The sequence below is a fragment of the Egretta garzetta genome, unplaced genomic scaffold (genome assembly GCF_000687185.1).
Source record: "Egretta garzetta isolate BGI_Z169 unplaced genomic scaffold, ASM68718v1 scaffold108, whole genome shotgun sequence".
NCBI lineage: Eukaryota > Metazoa > Chordata > Aves > Pelecaniformes > Ardeidae > Egretta > Egretta garzetta.
In genome coordinates this window covers 5,454,354-5,472,761 of record NW_009260614.1, presented here as the reverse complement: position 1 = coordinate 5,472,761, position 18,408 = coordinate 5,454,354, and the positions used below count along the sequence as shown (strand labels likewise).

The 18,408-nt window shown below is 43.6% G+C and overlaps 1 protein-coding gene across 1 annotated transcript in view; it reads right to left on the bottom strand.

The window, feature by feature from the left end:
• Nucleotides 1-3,882: 3,882 nt before the first annotated feature.
• COL26A1 (collagen type XXVI alpha 1 chain) overlaps nt 3,883-18,408 on the bottom strand; it is a 178,336-nt gene continuing 163,810 nt past the window's right edge. The window contains exons 9-14 of the mRNA XM_035900615.1: nt 17,637-17,729; nt 16,094-16,137; nt 13,650-13,712; nt 8,605-8,649; nt 7,484-7,568; nt 3,883-4,074 (exon numbers count right to left, since the gene is read on the bottom strand). Of these exons, the coding sequence (XP_035756508.1) occupies nt 3,902-4,074; nt 7,484-7,568; nt 8,605-8,649; nt 13,650-13,712; nt 16,094-16,137; nt 17,637-17,729 (503 nt within the window). The 3' untranslated portion in view covers nt 3,883-3,901. The remainder of the gene's footprint in view (nt 4,075-7,483; nt 7,569-8,604; nt 8,650-13,649; nt 13,713-16,093; nt 16,138-17,636; nt 17,730-18,408) is intronic.

Below are 18,408 nucleotides of genomic sequence, written 5' to 3'. Positions count from 1 at the left end.
GCGTTACTACTACCAGAACTGATCCAAGTCAAAACCACACTGGATCTCAAAGAAACATTAAGAATTTCAAAAGAAGTCTTAGGAAAAAAAAGGGAAAGAACACACTATGGTATTGCACAGTATGCATGTAAGATAAAGCACTAAACATTTCAATTAAAATATATTTCTAAATGAGCACGCATTCAAAATAAATCCACTCTCTAAGTTACATAGACATGGCAAAATGCATTATATGCCCTGGCTAAAATGAACCTTAGTATACCGCCTAAGATGGAAAATGTGGTTGGAGTGGTTTGCTTAGTCATGAATATCATTAATGTCAGCATGCGAGGCTGCGTTCACCTTTAAAACACAACTAAACTGGGACTGCACAACAGTGTGCTCCAAACCTTTTGTAAGCAGAGAGGAATGAAACCCCAGCTGAGAGAGAAAGTCCATGTGGTATAATCCTTACTGTCACCCAAATTAAAGATACAGTACCGCATAAGAGAGAGATGTAGCCAAATAAAGCACGAAGTGTGGGGAGAAAAAAAAAATAATACATAGCTCATACAGAAACCTTGGAAAAGTCAACAATTAAAATGGTTGAAACCCAAACCTAACCAGTCTTTTGACAGTTGACTTGGAAGGATTCATTGCAAACAACTTCAATTAAATTTCCTTTCATCTTGCCACTAATTTGTTTCAAATAATTTAAAATCCAAAATCCCAGTCAATATGAGTGACTTGAAGAGAGCACTCATCAAGCTAATGCAATAGCTTTGACTTCAGGAAGACAAACTTGGAGGAACAAAAATTTATCCTTCAATTCAGTGTGAAGGCTCCAAAATGTCAGGGAAATGAAAATGGTCTCATTGTACTCCCTCTCCCCCAGATTCGCCCCTGTAGCTACAGAATCAGTGAAACCAAATTTTGCCGTTTCCCTTTTTAAAGATTGCTTTGGTTTGGTTTAGTTCCTGAAACTGCCAGGAAGGCACCTTCTTAATGTGACAAGCGACTACAGCCAGCAACAACATGCCCAGTGTACATGTTTAGACTGAACTGAGATTTCTCCTCAGCCTTCAGGTCCTGATTTTCCGACACCTACTGGCAGGCATAAGAGGTTATCTCCTGGAAGCCACCAGCCATGTCTTCTAATGTCCATGTGATCAAGATCAAGGTGGTCCTGATTCAGCAAAGAGGTAATCAAGTCCTCAGTTCCTACACAGTAATCAGTCTGTAAATGGGGAAACGTTTTTTTTCAAATTTAATTCTTAAATGGAATGATTATTTCAAGATTATTTCAATTATTTCAAGAACGTATCAGTGGCTGCACCATGCTTAGCTGTTCACCAGCAGAGCTATTGCCCTCACAGTAGGTAACGGAGGGCCAGGGGCTGCTGTACAGCACTCCAGTCATTCGGCAAATGCTGAAAAGCTGAGCTGTTTGTATTTGTGGTGGGTTTTAGGCTGAGAGCTGGTTGCCAGCCTTCTTTAAGATACCGATTTAATTCAGCATCATCTGTATACACATTGTCATTAGGGTTAGCACTGGATTTAGAGTTAGTGCTGGATTTGAAGCTGAGCTGCATTCAAGAGACTTTGAAATAAAGTGAAATAAATGAAATATTCTCCCCAAAGGCTTACAAATAGAGGATGACTGCTTGAGGTCAGTTACCTGCTTGACTCGGGCAGTTCTACTTGTTTTCTTGTCTGCTGACTGTATCACACTCCAGCTGTAATTCAGAGTACAAGCAGGCAAAGGAATGTTGGAGCCCAAAGCATCAGCTCTTGGCAAAACTCTGCATTCACTTCAAATGTTGGAGTCTTAGGGAAGGAGAGCACCTGATCACATCTTGCCTTCAACTCCCCAAACTTTTCTAATGCTTTGGATGTGTCCAAAGGAAATGTCCAAAGGCAAACTTGAGCATGCAGAAGTACAACCTGAACTATGGGGGGTGACTGCTGAATGAGCTCCGCCACTGGCGTTAGCCAAGCAGCATGAGGATTCAAAAGCAGGGCAAGTAAATGTATTTATTGCAGCCTCCATGCCAGCTTAAACCACGGCTGTTTATTGTTTAGCTGTACAGCAGTAAAAAGCTTCTGTATGAGGACAAGCTTCTGGTGCTTGCTCAGCATCAACTTACACCATTTCACCTTTTTTGGGGTGGATGGTTGGATTTCTAAAGAACAGGGCCAAATGAAGACAGTGAATTCCGTCATTCTGAAGTAGCCTGTAACCTGTTCATTTCTGAAGATGTAACGCTCTTCAGAGGAAAGGTTTGGATGTTCTGGTGTCTCTGTAGGTCTACCATGTTTACAATGCATATGGAAAGTTAATTTAATGCGTGGCCAACGTTGGGCTGGCAGAGATCCTTAAATTTAAGCCTCATTTCCAGTGTACCACATGCTTCTGGTTTCGCCTTAGGAAGATCACTTTGGGTGACAAGGGTTGCTGAATACACGGACCATACAGTTGCTGGTCTTCGCAACAGCTTTTGACAGAAATATTGTAGCAGTACAGTTTGCCTTTTTCAGACAGCTGTAACCTGCACTAGGAAGCAGCTAGAATGTGACCAATTTACCTGACTTATGCCATAAAATTACAAACACAAACTCAATTTGCTCACTTTCATCCTGGGCTGAATTTGAAAACTGTCAGAATGGGGTGGGGATTAAAAAAAATTTAAAAATTAGTACCATGGGTTCTGTTGATCAGTCTCACCCTTTCTAACAAAAATCACTGTCTACATGAATGACGTCAACTTGTCTGACTCGGTTTGCACAGCAGGTGTAGTGACTCATTTGTCACTGAAGGGCAAGTCCAACTTCTTAACCCTGGAAGCCGGGACTTCCCCCAAAATAACAAGTTACTGCAAAAAGTAAAATGACTTGGTATTTACTCCCAGCGTAAGATAAGCTCTTGACAAGACTCTAATTCCTTAGGCTGTGGTTTGCTGTCTCCAGATTCAAATGGCAAGGGTTTACTTATAAGATAAAAATGAGACAGTGTGAAAACATTTTTCCTTATTGATGTAGGATTAAGAAACTATTGCAAAATACCCTTTTCTGTGAATAGTTATTGCTACTACTTAAATTAATTAGCTCTGGATGTATGGACAAGCTGAACACAACATGGGAAAATTCTTGCACAATTCCATCATGTCTCATACAAACTGCTCTGTATTTTCACAGAAACAGTCTAATCTCACTGAAGATAAATAAAGTCAATGCTGCCATGAACATTTGCATCAAAAGTCCCTGCTTAGCCAACCACGAATAGAAATAACGCCACTCACATGCAAGTAGCACCATGAAAAGCCAAGGTTTTGATGCTGAAATCTAAAGAGTAACCTGAATTTTCAGAGTTATGTTTTAAATGTTCTTTAAATTTTCCAATTTGTTCTTTGCTTAAAAGAAATCCTTGCAGGTCATGCTTTAATGGCCCATGGAAGTGGTATCTTCACCTGGAAGTCAGCATGACACCACCACATGAAATAAAAGCAGATGCCACCAACTATACCAATGGACAAGGCTAAGGCTTGGCTTTGAGTCTAGATGGGATTGATTGTCTCTTCCAGTTAAGCAGTGCTTTAACTGAGGAACTTTCAAGGACAGTGAGGAAACAAGGAGAGGATTAAACTCTCGAGAGACAGCCAGGAGGTGTCATTCCTGTAGACACTGTGGAGGATACCTGCTATCTGTTATTCCAAAGGCAAACCAACAAAATCAGGGAAAATGTTTGTAAGACTCAGAGCTATGGGTAAAACACTCCCTGCCATAAGGGCATAGTATTGGCCAGGTGAGGAAACCCAGTTGCCAACACTGCAGCCTCCTATCCACTTCATTTGCACTCTGCAATTAAGCACTGGGATACTGTATCTTTAACTGGTGAACAGGCACGGGGAACACGCAGATGCTCCTACTTCATCCGATTGCTTCTCCTTTTGGCTTCACTGTCATCCAGCAGTGAAGAGAGGATCTGGTAGGCCTGTGGTTGCTGAGGTCCTCCACGTTTGATCTTGATGCTGGTTCGCAGAGGGGAGCCCGGGATCACATCTTGTCCAGAGCCTGGCTCAATGGAAGACAAAGAGTCTGTAAGGAGAGAAAGTCACGGGAGAGCGCTATTTAAAAGGGGAGGAGGCTAAGGAAAGATTAAAGGGGCCCTTCTGACTGATACCTCTTCTGGAAGAAGTGTCCTGTTGTCTTTCCATCCAGCAAGCCACTGTGGAGCTACATGTCTGCTGCCATCATGCTACTCCTATATTAAGTCTTTCCCTTTGGCTGTCTAAACTCTTTGGGGTAAGTGCTCTTACTGCATGTGGCCCAGCAGGTCCTGTTCTCATTTGCAATTCCATTTATAAAGTGCTGTTCTTTTATTGATTATAATTTTGCTTGGGCTATAGCTGCAACTCAGCATTGCCCACAGACTCCTGTTATTGAAGGATGAGGCCAAGTGGTCACTGGGAAGTGATGCTCCTGGGGGTTTAAGTACCATTTCACTCCTTGTAAAGGAGGACATTCTGAGGCACTGAAAGATCGAATGAAAGGATTGATCCACCCTAGGCTACAGCCAAATTAGCAGTAAAGCTGGAAATAAATATTAGCTGTCCATTCTCCCAGCATGCCGCATGGTAACACTCACCTCCCTCTTCCTACAGCAGCCCTGCCCTACAAAGCTAAATATGCATTTGACTACGGCCACTCTTCTATTTTCCCAGCAGTCAGCAACAGATGCTGATAACTCGATGCTGCTTCATCATTTTTAATGCCCCAGTTTCTTCTTCCTTTTGCCTTCAGAGATGCTTGTTTCCCTGCCAAGAGCCCAACCTCACGAGCCAGACACCCAGCCTTGGCTTGATCCCATGAGGCAGCATCGCTGTTTCCAGCGAGCGGATGGCTGCTGGAGGATTTGTGCTGTGTTTGCTGGAAGCAAACACCACCAAACAATTTGGGCTTTCGTGTGTCCTGCTGGGCTGCTCCCTGCAGCTTGCTAGGCCAGATAATCTCAAACTGCCCTTCCATTGCAGGGAGCAGGTTTGTTTGCTGGTATGTTTTGCTGTGTTGCTTGGGCGGCTGTGGTTTTGGAAACCACACTGATTGTGAAGTTTCTTGGGAAAATGAGAGCATGTGATTGGCATTTCTGCGTGGGTCTTTAAAGCTGGGCTGAGTTGGGCTGCCCAGGAACCTGTGGTGAAATCCTTAACACCTACAGTGGGAACATAACCAGATAGTTGGCACTGGGTGATTTAAACCTGTGTGGTGCCCTTTAGTGTAGGGAGGTCTGTGCTCAAGGATATTCTGTTTTGTTATTTTATGTCTTTTTCTGTTTTGTTTGGGTTTGTTTTTTTTTTAACCATATACACATAAAGGGAGGAACATAATTGCATAAGGGAAAAACTGCCTTGCTTTCCAAGTTGTCTTTTGAAACCATATTTTTGTAGGGCCTAAAATATGTCCTAAGTTAAAGAATGGAACTATCTCAAAAGCACAGAGTAAAAATATAATTATTTATACTGTTACTGGATAAAAAAAAGGAACTATTTATATAAAAGTCAGACAATATAGGTGTTTAAATATGGCCTTAACTACACTGTACAATTAAAACCCATCCATTTGCACTGGTATAGAAGTATACGTGGGTATAAGTAACTCGCCTCCATCCCAAGCAATAACAGAAAATACATTTATGTCGGTAAAAACGGTTTGCCAAAATGACTGCTTCAAAATAACAGCAGCACATGCCTTGTTGCTAATGTGTTGCCAGACAGACAATGTATAAAGTAGATAAACTAGGCAGCTCTGCAGGGGCAAAACTGCTTGAATCCCCCAGACCAAGCCCCAGTGTCCATACAAGCTTCCTGAAGAGCTGACGTTGCTTTACACAAGTATAAATGAAGGAACCAAGTAAAAGATAATGGAGGGCCAGGCCCTGGGTCCTGTAAATACACTGGTCTGTGCTTATGGACTGCGTTTCCCTTCTCCTCTTGCCCGGAGAACGTACCGGCTGGGCATGGATTGCTGCCTAGGTAATCTAGTGGGCATCCTCCTGGTACCTCCACCATTGCAAAGCAAAGCAGCATAAAAACAACTCTTCCTGCCCTCGGTGTATAAAATCCAGTGAAAATATGAAGCAAACCAGGATTAACGCAGAGGCAAGGTCAGGGTGACTGTGGTTAAATCATGGGTTTGTGATTCATGATTTCCCAAAAAGCTTAAGCTGCTGCTGCCCATTGCTTCTGGAAATAGTCCTTTGGGCCACTAAAAGACATGCGTCCATTGAACAACGAAGAGCAGTGCTGAGAACTAACCCGGTTCAGCCGTATAATGGAGCACCACACACTGACACTGTTTCAGCTTTGAAGTGCTCAGCAGCATTTTCATTTTAGCGCTGTGCTGGCTCCAGCAGGAGCAGAAAGCACGCTGCCTTACTGCACAGTAATAGATGCACTTTGAGTCACTTGCTTAGGAACTGCTGGACATTTTAGCTATTTAGCATTTCCCCAGGCTAAATCAATATCCAAAGGGCACTTCATAATAAAAGTGGATGTCAATCTGAAGGAAGGTGCAAGCAGCTTGCTTTACAAGTATGGCCAGGGATGAGGTGCCATGTGTCAAGGAGAAAAAAAGAAAAGTGCTATAGGACTTGGGTAAAGATTGCTCATCTCAGTGCCAAGGAACAGGCTTGCTTCTCACAGGCTGGGATAGTAGATCGAAACAACATTTTGCCTCTACTGTGTTTCTGAAAGGGGAGGAATTGGCACAGCAACTTCTGGCAACTGTGAGAGAATTGATCCTCAAGTACCCCAAAGGGAGAAGGCTGACCTGTGATGACTGCACAAGCCCATACTCTGGTTAAGGGAAGAAAACACTCGTTAAGGGACGATGCCACACACTGTACCAATGACGGCAAATAGCCTCAACAGAAAACTTAAAATCTATCTGAACAAAGAACATGTGAGAGTTTCTTTAAATCTGGTTGTGAAAATAGGTTTTATGTAAGTTATAATCACAAGACGTTCAGGGATCACTGGTTTTCAGGGTAATGTGTAGCACTGTTTGGGCTTTCTCTGTAAAATATAGTGCTACACAAGGCGAGGGCCTCGGTGTTAAAGTCACTTGGAAGACGCTATTAACAGGATTAAATGATCTGGCCTAAAAACTTGAACAAGCAACTCCCTGGGAAGCTGGTAGGTGATCTGCGCCACATGGCTTGAGCTGCTGCTCATGACTTGGCTTTCTGAATTGCAATAAAAATTATTGTGGGGGTCATTTCACCTGCTACTGTAAAGCCAGAGTAACTAACTAGTGCAGTTGGTGGAAGCTCTAGGTCCTCAACAGTTTTAAGCATCCTTTAAGTCACGTTGGGTACCTAGATTTGAAAACCCGGCTTAAATAGATACTAGGCAGAGAGTTTAGGAGACAGGGAGGATTTTTAACCATCAAGCAGCTGCCTGAACAGAGCCTCCAGTTGTCTAGAAAAGAAAACCTTAGCGGCGCTTACCATGAATTCCTATCATGTGCTCAAGAATTAATACCCTCTCAGCTAAGATCTTCAGAGCTTCTCGAAGCTGTTGAACACCTTCCCCCTGAAAGAAGGAGAAGAAAACTATCATTGGTATAAATTGCAGAATAGGCTTCTTGTTCTTAAGGTTGCCTCCATAATGCCAAACTATGCAGTATGAATGTTTAAAAAAGAAAATATGTGAAAGAAGAGGTAAGCTGCAAGGGTTAAGTAGGAATGCAGGAGAAATCCCTACTTAAAGAAAAACTCCTTAGTTATACCCCACGTTTGCAGAGCCTCTGACCCAAAGCCAAGCCTTTCAGTTTGGTTCCTGCCTCTGCAGTGGGCCAAACCCAGGGTGTATATTCCTGTCAAACCTTCATAATGTGAAGCTTATGTTAACAACTATGCTGAACTACCTGGAGAACAGGTTTTGCTCTCATCTGACATTTACTTTGAACATCAGTGAATTACCTGGGCTTTCTCTTTGTTGGTGCACTGGAAAACTGGGACATGTGGCTAGCACCATCTTGTTGCTCCCTTATAAACTGGAACAGTGGCATGCAAGCCCATCCTGATGGGCTTCACGCTCCTCTCACAGAGCTCCTAGCTGGGCCACACACGGCCTGAAGCCGATCCATGTACTTTCACGTGCATTCCAGCTGTAGTTTGTTGCCCCCACTGCCTTAGATATAGGCTTGAAGGGACAGATTGAGGTTGGGGAGCATTTTAGGGTGGGAGAGCAGAGATGCAGGAACTCCAACTCTGCACGTGCCGTTTGATCTCCTCTGGGAGTCTGCCCCGGAGCTTGTGGGAGGGACAGTGGGGGAGAATTCCCCACCTTGTAGCAGCCCTGTGTGGCAGAACAACCCTGGGGACTGAGGAGGTGTCCAGAGAGCGTGGTGAGAAGGGCAGCTGACAACGTGGCCAAGGAAACCTCAAAGACCAGGATTTCTAGCATGTATTAAGATCAAACCCAAGGTTCAAATCATCTCGTTCTGCACTTTTAACTGTGGACAGGACTCTTGACCTCCACAAAGCAGCCTGCCAAAGGGAATATGCTTGAAGCACAGTAAGGAGACAAAAAAGAAAGTAAAATAACAGTAGAAATACATGCTTACATCAGCACCTTTGTCACCTTCCTCACCCTTCTTGCCTGGTTCACCCTAGAACAGACAAGAAACAGAAATTTGTTTTCATGTGACTGAGGACCCTGTCCAGGATCACTTGCATCTCATCCCTCCAAAGGAACAAATTAAAGGCACAAGCATTTCACCAGCAGAAAACAAACTGACTGACTGGCACTTCATGCCAAGGGCCAAAGTCCTCTCGTGAGCTCTGTTCTGGCTCCCACCAGCTTCCCAGGAGGTCATCACCATTTCCAACACTGATGAACTTGGCCAGGAGTGGCCAAGCTGCAGGAGGGGCTGGCTGCCATGGCCTGAGCCGACTACAAGACTATATACATCTCATGAAGATCTCAATGAGCAATGCAGATAAAAATACTGATCCCTTCCCCCAAACATGCACATGTTCATCTTTGATTTAGAACATAAAATCCTCCATTCTACTTTCATTAATCAGTCACATCACTTTCTGCCTCTGAAGATGCTCATTAAGCTTTTCTTGAACAAAGAGCCCTATATGCTGTGAACACTGGTCTGATGTTCCGCCCCCCCAACCAGGGCATTCATGCATTTCTCAAAGACCAGATGCCATGGAGACATTAAACCACAAGCTAAACATAAAACAACAGAAAGGGATAACAAACTGGTGAATAAAATAGAGTGGAAATGCCTGGGCTCCTCAAAACTTGTTGAACATCCCTGAGATACTTGCCAAGCAGGGGTGGGTGAGGAGGAAGGACTGAAGAAAAGGTTGTGTGAATTGTACAGAATGAGTTGGAATTAAGGAAGAGAGAAGAGAAACCTCCCAGAGGACCTAGGACCTCTCTGGATGCTGCCAATCAAAAAAAAAAAAAAAATCTCAACCTGCTCCACTAGCTCACTTTCAGCCAACCTTCATCTCCACTGGTTTGTTTGCACCCCAGCTGTATGTGCCAGTGCAGACATCTCCTGTGTGCATCTGTTCAGGTATTGCCAAGAAATCATTTGGAGACATCTCTTAATCTCATTAAAGGGTTTCCAGCTCAACTTGGCAGACCAAGGTGCAAGAGGGAGTTGAGAGCAGCTGATGTACTTTGGGCTGTTTAACAGTGCGCACCTTTGGGCTCCGGTAGTGCCAGGAACCTCAGGGGGCAGGGAGAGGGCTTCTGTCTGCCAAGGTTTGGCTAGCGGGGATCTGCAAGCCAAGCACATCTCCCCAGTTGGCCTGATGCCTTCCTGATCACAGAATTTCAGTGCTACGCTTAACATGCAGGAAGGCTGTGTTTCATTTACAGAGGAATATGTGAAGGTGAGGTTGTCTATTGAACAAATGTCTAAGCTGGAGACAGTTGACCTAAGCATTGCATCTGAGAGAGCTGGTTGAACCAGCTGCAGTCCAGCTGGGTGGTACTTATGGTGCCAGGCAGGCACCAAACCCATCTGAGTCTTGCACACACCCGCAAGTACATCACTTACAGGAAATCCCTTAATGCCCCTCTCTCCAGTCAGACCTGCTTGCCCCTGTTGGAAATAAAGTAAGTGTCATTAGGAGATATTTTTCCATTTGACAAGAACATAGTGTAATTTTTACTTGTGGAATTAAGATGGCTTAATGAAAAACCTTACACTTGGGATAATATGAAAAAAATTCCTTTTCCTTGACATTATCACTTAGAGACAGCAAAGGGGGGTCATGGTTTTCTGTCAAGTATCAGCTCCAAATCCCATCTCACATTGGAGAAGTTTGGTTCTATACAGAGCTACTCAGCTCAGCACCCTCTCAGTAAGACGATTAGCAATTTTTTGAACTTTACAGCAGTCAGTTACATTATACCAGGAAGGAATTTGGCTGGAGATTTGTTTCTTACAAAGATACCGCATTCTTCTCTCTAGTAAAACTGATGGGCTGATGCTGCCCCAGACAGCAAACAGAGCCCAGGACTCCCACAGAGCACTGATTTAATCTGCCTCCCGCTCCACACACACATCCCTGCCTTAACCCCAACAGCTACTGATCAAAACACATGTACAATATTTTGGTTGACATTGTTCCCAGTGGGGTTTTTTGGGTTGGGTGGGTTTTTTTGTTGTTGTTTTAAACAGAAACATTTTGAAATGGTACGTGTTGGTTTGGGGCGGAATGAAATGCCATCAAAGTGAGCATCTTTTTCCCTGTTTTTTCCCTCTGCAGCATTGGTTTCCCACCCCAGAGCATGCTGGGGTAGGGCAGAATCCCTGACCAGAAGAACAGTTATGGATTATTTCATGAGAAAGCAGGAGCTGGGGAAGAAGCAGCAAAATTTAAAAGCACCTGTAGAAATCCATTGATGAAACAGCCATATATTTAACCTGGCTCTTCTCCCCTAAATGTACACAGAAACAAACCCATCCTTTCTTTTCCCCAAAAACTACCTAGCTGCAGCTGCCGGCAAGCAGCTGACCAGCGCTAGGCAATGGCCTGTATCCATGCAAAGAGCGCTGGGAGGAAGGCCCAGTTTATCAGGTGCTCTGAACATCTCCAAAGGGGAATACCTGGATTCTGCACCGGAGGGAGTAAGGCCCCTGAAAAAGCCCAGGCAAGTGGCAGATCAGGGAGAGGAGACGTAACAACACACTCAAAATACGTAAACAGACTGTTCTCTATGTCCAGAGGGAACAGGAAAGGATGTTATCAGCTTAAAGGGGATCAAAGGATATTTAGGCTGGGTGTTAGAAATATCTTTTATCCCAGGCCCTCACTAGCTGCACCTCCGAAGACCGCCCGGAGGTGATGTGGTGTATCCCTCCCTGGCACTGTTTAAGAATAAGATGAACAGAGGCTGATCGTGAGCAGCGCACATATAGATGTGCCATCCAGGGGATGCGCTCAGACTGCTTCAGGTCTCTTCTATGTCTGTTCTCTCTGAGATTAAGCAGGAAGAATGTCTAATAACATTTTCTCGAATCTCAATAGATACCGTAAACCCTCCTCTGCTTTTCTTTGCAGCTGCACAGCTCCTCTGCTCTGTGCAAAGCTAGCTCTAATTTGTAGCCACCAAACCCAAAATTGCAGCATGTAGTTGTCAAAACCAGCATTCAAATCCACACTCACAAAGACAAAAAGCACACAGAACATCCTACAGAAATTCTGCCAGAAAAAGCAATCGCCTTCACTTTCCATGCTAACAGAGGAAGGACAAGAAATAGAATTTTTTTCTATTTAGCAAGACATTCTGATATTTGGAAATCTCATTTGTCCCAAACCTAGAAGGAGAGTTACAATTCTGTATATCTAACAAGGAGGGAACAAAATCAAAGTCTAAAGGATTTGTCTGTACTGAATGGACACTGTGCAACAAAGCTTTTGTTTCAAAATAAGTGTAGTCTTAGCAGTATGGTCAACCACAAACTAAAGCAAACGGTAAATGAATCGTTGAGGAAGAGCCCTTACCAGTTTCCTGGATGGAAACTTGACATTTGCCATATACCATGCCTTTTTTTTTTTAAATGAAAATAACATTTAATGGCAATGACTTGTAGTCAGTAACCTGTGCTGAAATCTCATTGGTTAAGGTTTTGCTCTCTATCAGAATCTTCAATTCTAGTCCCAGAAATAAATCAGTCTGTAACCTATTAGTAAAGCCAATACATGCCCAAAGTGGCTGATCTGCACAAGGGAACTGTTATTAAAAAATTACTAACAGTCACTTAAAATGGTCTCTGTCTTTCAGGGAGCTGCAAGTGAGAACAGGGACCAAGCACCCAAAACAATGTGCAAAGATACTAAAATAAAATAGAGCTTTTTAAAAGCATGTGTGCTCCATCCTCAGATATCCGCAGCTCCTTGATGTGAAGTGCGTCAGGAAGGAATGAAACAAGCCACCTGGACTTGCTCTCCTTGCACGCTGTTTGGGCAGAGGAACATAGTTTAAGTCTGTTACTGGTTATGGGCATGAATTTGGGAAGCCACCAAATTGGAGTTAACCAACTTGCATTTGTCTGTCTTAGCTCTTTCAGACATCCCTGTGCCTTTTGAATTGGAAGATGCTGTCGTATGGGGGAAGCACATCATCTATTGAGCCACCCATTTACAGGTGGTGACCTCCACATTCACCTCCATCTATGTGACAGTAGAAGTGGCACTTGGAAGAAAAGGGAACTTGTTCCCTACAGCTGTGGCACACTGTAGATGTCCATCATTTTAGAGGTAACAACCAATAATTTTCTCCTTATTTTTCTTCCTTCCTTTGACTCTGCTCCATGCTAGGGTGTTAGCGATGGCCCACAGTCCTTATGTGCCCACTTATACATTTTGCAGATCTAATTGCTGAATGGATCCTCCACCACATACTACATTCTCAAGTGATTTTGAGCGCCCAGAGTCTCTCAGAAGAGATTTCAAAGACCATGGCCTTTGGGAAAGTAAGCTGAACAGAAGGAGCTGAAGGCCGAAATGCCACTTTGAAACCCTTCCTGGTGCTTGAACACTGGAATGGGAATCTGACACATTTATATCCTTGTTAGATTTTTCTCCGGTATTTCCTGAACTTTACCAGTTTGGAAATAACATTCAAACAGCCCTTCTATCTATATTTAGTTATTAGCACTTGACAACCCATCAAGGATGGAAGTATAGCACATGAACATATTAAGAACATCGTGACCATATTCTAAATATATTAAGAACACAAGTTGACCTGGGGAATGGCTTTCGTTCAGGAAAAGTCTGATGAGCTTTTACTGCCTTATTGACAACAGAAGGAAGAGTTCAGTTAGACCACCCAAAATACTCCACACTAAAGAGCCTTGGTTGGCAGAGGAAAGTTGGTCTCCACAAGCCTTTATATACCATGTATTTGCTACCTGAATCTCTTTAGGGAACACCAGACCTTGCAAGCAATTCAACCCTTTATCTGTACTGTAAACCATCATCTTGGTTCTTGCAGAAGACCTAGAAACTCTACATTTAAAATTGTTCATGGCTGTACTCCCACAGAATTTGAAAGACCTATTTCGTATATAATTTCTGAGGCATCGCCCCCGATGTTGCTGGGAATCTCTCTGTGTATGTAAAACCTTACTCTCTCTCCTCGGTCTCCTTTGGAGCCTTTTGGCCCGGGTTGTCCTGGAGAGCCCGGTAAGCCCTAGAAGAGATGGAGAACAAGAAGGAATTAATTTCTACTGTGCAACTTTTGTGTAGGTGTAGTGAACACATTTCCCAATGATCCTCAGATCCTGAAAACCTCATACAACCGTTAAGCAATTGGGCTGGATTCTCTTTTACCCTCAAATAACAACAATGGAAGCTCTGTTTGCAGATATCCTGAGATCTATAGTTCCTGCATATCCCTCTGTTTGGGTCTTTTACTGCACTGCAGGCTACCAATGTAACATTTTTTAAGGGGTCAGTATGACAGGATAGTTCTTGTTCTCAGTTACCAAGAAGAAATTAATACACAGATAGTATGGTTAGCTTAAAAATCCCCACTACTTTCCCCCTCTTCATAATTGCCTCAGTGGGTGGCATGAGTAAGCCTACATACCTGAAAATTAATTGGATTGTGCAGTGGAAATTATTTTGAAGCTGTTCACTCACCGTAATAAACAATTTTCAAATTAAGACCAATCTCTACTAATAATTTTGCTCCCTGGGTTGAATAAATCTATAAAGCAGTCACCGATGGATAAGAAGGGCATAGTCTCCAGATTTCTACTAATTGAACTGCTTTGCAGAAATTGATCCAAATTCTTAACTTATCCACCCAGCGAAGCCACAGCTATAAACCAGACAGGGAAAGAACAACTTTGTTTATATTCATCATGTCAGTTCCCCATGACCATATGCAAGACGCTTTTTTCCACCTCAAGTGACTTGCACATCACCTTGGAGACCACAGCAAATGAGACTAGTGCTCCACTCCAGACCGCTGGTGATTTAAGCCAACCTGCTTAACAACAGCCCCCAGAAACCCCCACTTCTCAGCATCCAGAGAAATAGGCTTCTGAGGCATAGCTGTGAGGAGCCCCAATGTCTGGTTAAGCAGCCCAATAGAGTCATGGAATTGTTTAGGTTGGAAAAGACCTTTAAGATCATCACGTCCAACCGTTAAGCTAGCACTGCCATCCCACCACTAAACCACGTGTCTATAAGATTGGGCATTAGTGTTTCAGGGGTCTAAAGGAGGACTTGTTGCTCCTTGCCTGCCGTCAGCCCTACCAGCTCACCATCAAGCTGCACAGTGACCTGGCCACCAGCTCAGCTACGTCTCCCCTGGCCCCACAAGATTCAGAAACTCAGGCCTGATTTAGGAGGTTAACTAGGGCTGCCAAACGAGGTAAAGCACCAACCAGACTTGGCCCCCATGTCAAACATGTAGTATGAACAAAGCTTAAATGTTCATAAGCATCCTTTGCCCTTTACAGCTCTCAACAGCGACTTTCAGTGTGTGATTACATGGGGGCACTCAAGAACACTAAATTCCACAAATCTGCTGTGGGGGAAAAAAAAAGATTTATAATGTGTGCTGTATGTGAAAAAAACAGACTCTACTACAGAACCTACTTATGAATTGTGAATTACCTTATATTTAATCACAATAAATTGCATCTGTCATTTTGCTGCCAAATTTCCCACTGTGTTCATATCTATCTGGAGTTTCTCATGGTTCTCCAGAGCATTCACTAATTGAAATGATTCTGCTACACTGGCAAACTTTCACTAACCTGCTGTCCATTGCTTCTTCAAACTGATTAATAAATACATAGTAAAAATCTCCTTTCTCTAATTTCTAGCAATTCCAAGCCTCCTCTTATCAGGATCTAATTACATCCCTCTGCTAAGTTACTTAACGTTTCTCTCTCTCTGTGCTCTTCTGTTGCTGGTTTACCTCCACAGAGTCCCTTTGTATCAGCCAACCACAATTTTGAGTAGTTTGGCAATTCACTACTCATTACGACTTCACTTCTTCCCATTTAACCGGCTTTTTCCATCCATGTGAGTACTTTGCCTTTCTCCTATCATAAATTCTTTTGAGTGAGTTTATCACACTCCATTATTACCTCCCCCCTCAATTTTTGTTTTGATAAATAATCAAACTGATGGGAATTTGTGGCATTTTTCTTGTGCTATTTCTCAAAAGCTAGGCTTATCAAATTCACTTTGGTGAATTGGTGAATTCCCATTGATGCATTTTTGTTCTTTTTATGTGTTCCACAGGAAACACAGTATTTTTCTATCACTGTGTTAGTAAAGCCCATGTCAAATCCTTCGTATCAACTTAGGCCAATGTTTTGACACAGCAACAGCAAGATGTGTTGTTATGATTAAGGGAAAATCTGGAGAGCGCAACCATTTCAACCTCTCAACACAATTCAGAATGAAAAAAAAGGTATTAAAATCACAGAATTTCATGCAGAACAAAACATCAGATCCAAGACTTATAAACTACTCTCTCTCTTTTTGTGAAATGAGAAGATGTTTTGCACCTAACCCTTGACTCAGCCCCAAAGCACCAAAGCGCCTTACTTGTGATCCAGGGACTCCGATAGGTCCTGGTGGCCCTTTGGGTCCTGATGCCCCTGGTGGCCCTGTGGGAATGATGATATGAGACAGTTCTGAGGATACTTAGAAGGACAGACCCTAAATTCTAAGTGCACGCACTTCCTTTCATTGTTCTGCTTAGTCTCTCAATGGGTAGGAGCCATTCATTGATCACAGGACTACAGCATAAGCGCTTCATCACACACTGGATTATTGGATACCCACATCCTGATAGAATACATCCCTATGCCCTCAGGAAGGTGTTAGAGCTCCAGGAGGAAAGAAAGGTGAAAACAGGCAGGAGGGATGTCAGTAACACCCTGCATTTCCATTGCTTAAAATGACAACTTTTGAGAAAACTTAAACTAGATCCACAAAACAGCTACATCAGAGCAAGATATATAGCTGGCGTTTCTGAAACAGCCTCATAGGTCCCCAAACCGGCTATGGTCTGTCCCTCTATGGTTGTCAGAAAGTTGATGATGAACATGAAGGAGACGGGGTTTGGATATAGCCAGCACGAGAGGCTGACTGTAGCAAAGCAAAGCTCTCTCTTGCTCTTTGCTCACTCCAGTGGCAATTAAATTAATTGAAAGTCTGTAGCACAGAAAAGCCTGCTTCCAGGAGGAGTTAAACACTGTCTAAACAGGTCAACTTGTTTTATACAGTCACTTAACAGATTCATTCCTTTTGGAAAAATAATTATACCTGAACAGTGGCTGTTAAATTATACCTGCAAATGGGAGACAGGATATTTGCTTAGTCTGAACTTAGCAATACTCCTCTCTGCTTTAGTTGTCACAACCCTTGAGATGAAACAATGTGGACATTATACATAAAGTACAGCTGAATCAGCCTCAATCATTAATGCACCATACAAATGCTTAAGTCAAAGGATAAAGGAATTGAAGGATAAATGAAAGGCCCTTATAATGAAAGGAAAAGCCTTTTCTCCAACTAATGGGAGTTCACTCCTAAATATGCATCATACAGGGAAGTGCTGATGTTTGCAGGAATACTATCATTTAAGCCGCTCATCAGCACAGAGAAAAAGACTTGCCACTGAGTTTTCATCCCAGATTCTGATTTCAGTTATACTGGTGAAAATCTGGAATAGTTTAAGCCACCTCCAAAGTCTGCAGCATCTGCATACACATCACAGGGCTGCTGGCCAGATCCTGCTCAGTAGCACTCTACAGCAACAGGACAGGATCGCAGCAGCGGTGAGAACAACTCTGCTCTCACGAAGGAATTCACTGGACAACCCATTCTTGACAGTTCTTAATTATTCCCTTCTCAAGATGTGTCCTGCCAAAGGCAAAACAATCTGCCGCTATCAACAGATAAGAAATCTGGTTACTTCTTGCCACCCTTCTCACTCCTGGACCCACTCCTCTACTGCCCTTCCAATGAGGACCACTTGCTTTCCCTGCAGGCATCCCACAGACCACTCCAGTCTCCATCAGAAATTTCTTTTTGCTCATCTTCCCTGTCATTACTGGGTTTGCAGCTCTACTGAGTTTATTACCTGGTGGCCCAATGGGGCCTGGGGCTCCCCGTGGTCCTGGCAGCCCAGCCATGATGGTGTCTATGACGGTGGAGGCCAGCTGGGGTTCTCCATCTGCGTTAAAGGGCAGAGCAGTTAGTGTCCCTGCAGCAAGAGCTGCCCAGTCCCAGCAGGCAGGACTTCTCCCCAAAATTCCTTGGCGCCTGTTGCTGGCCAGGGGCAGGCAGCAGCACTTAGGGTGCAAAATCTGGGCTCTTGGAGCAATTGGCCTTTGCTCTCTAAGGGTACAGGCTGCATCCCCCAGACCTGCAGAATGTTTCATCCCACCTTCAATAACCCCACAGAAGTTGCCTTTTCTGTCAAAAAAATGGTATTTCTGCATACCTATGTAATCCTACCTTTGAATGCTCAAGCAGATTAAGAGTAGCTCTGCACTGTACAGCAATAACTGACCCAAAATTTGTCATCACCAGAAGGCTTTTGGCTTCCTGAGAAATCAAACATGGATCTGAAGCTCCCTCCTGTCTGGCACCAGTGAACAGCCAAGCCAATCTGTCAGTGTAGGTATCCTCACCGACCCAGCAAGCTCACTCTGCCCTCAGGGTGGTGGGGGAAATAACCTGAGGTGCAGGGAAGCCCAGGCAGAGCGTGTGCTCTGCCCCCTCCACATACTCAGGGAACTCACTTGCCATTTAAGATTATTTTAGGTGTTCAACTGGCCAGCTTGGGCAGGTCCACTAAGTTCTGGGAAATGGATGGATGTGGGAGTAGAGCAGGGAGGGGAAAGGCATCA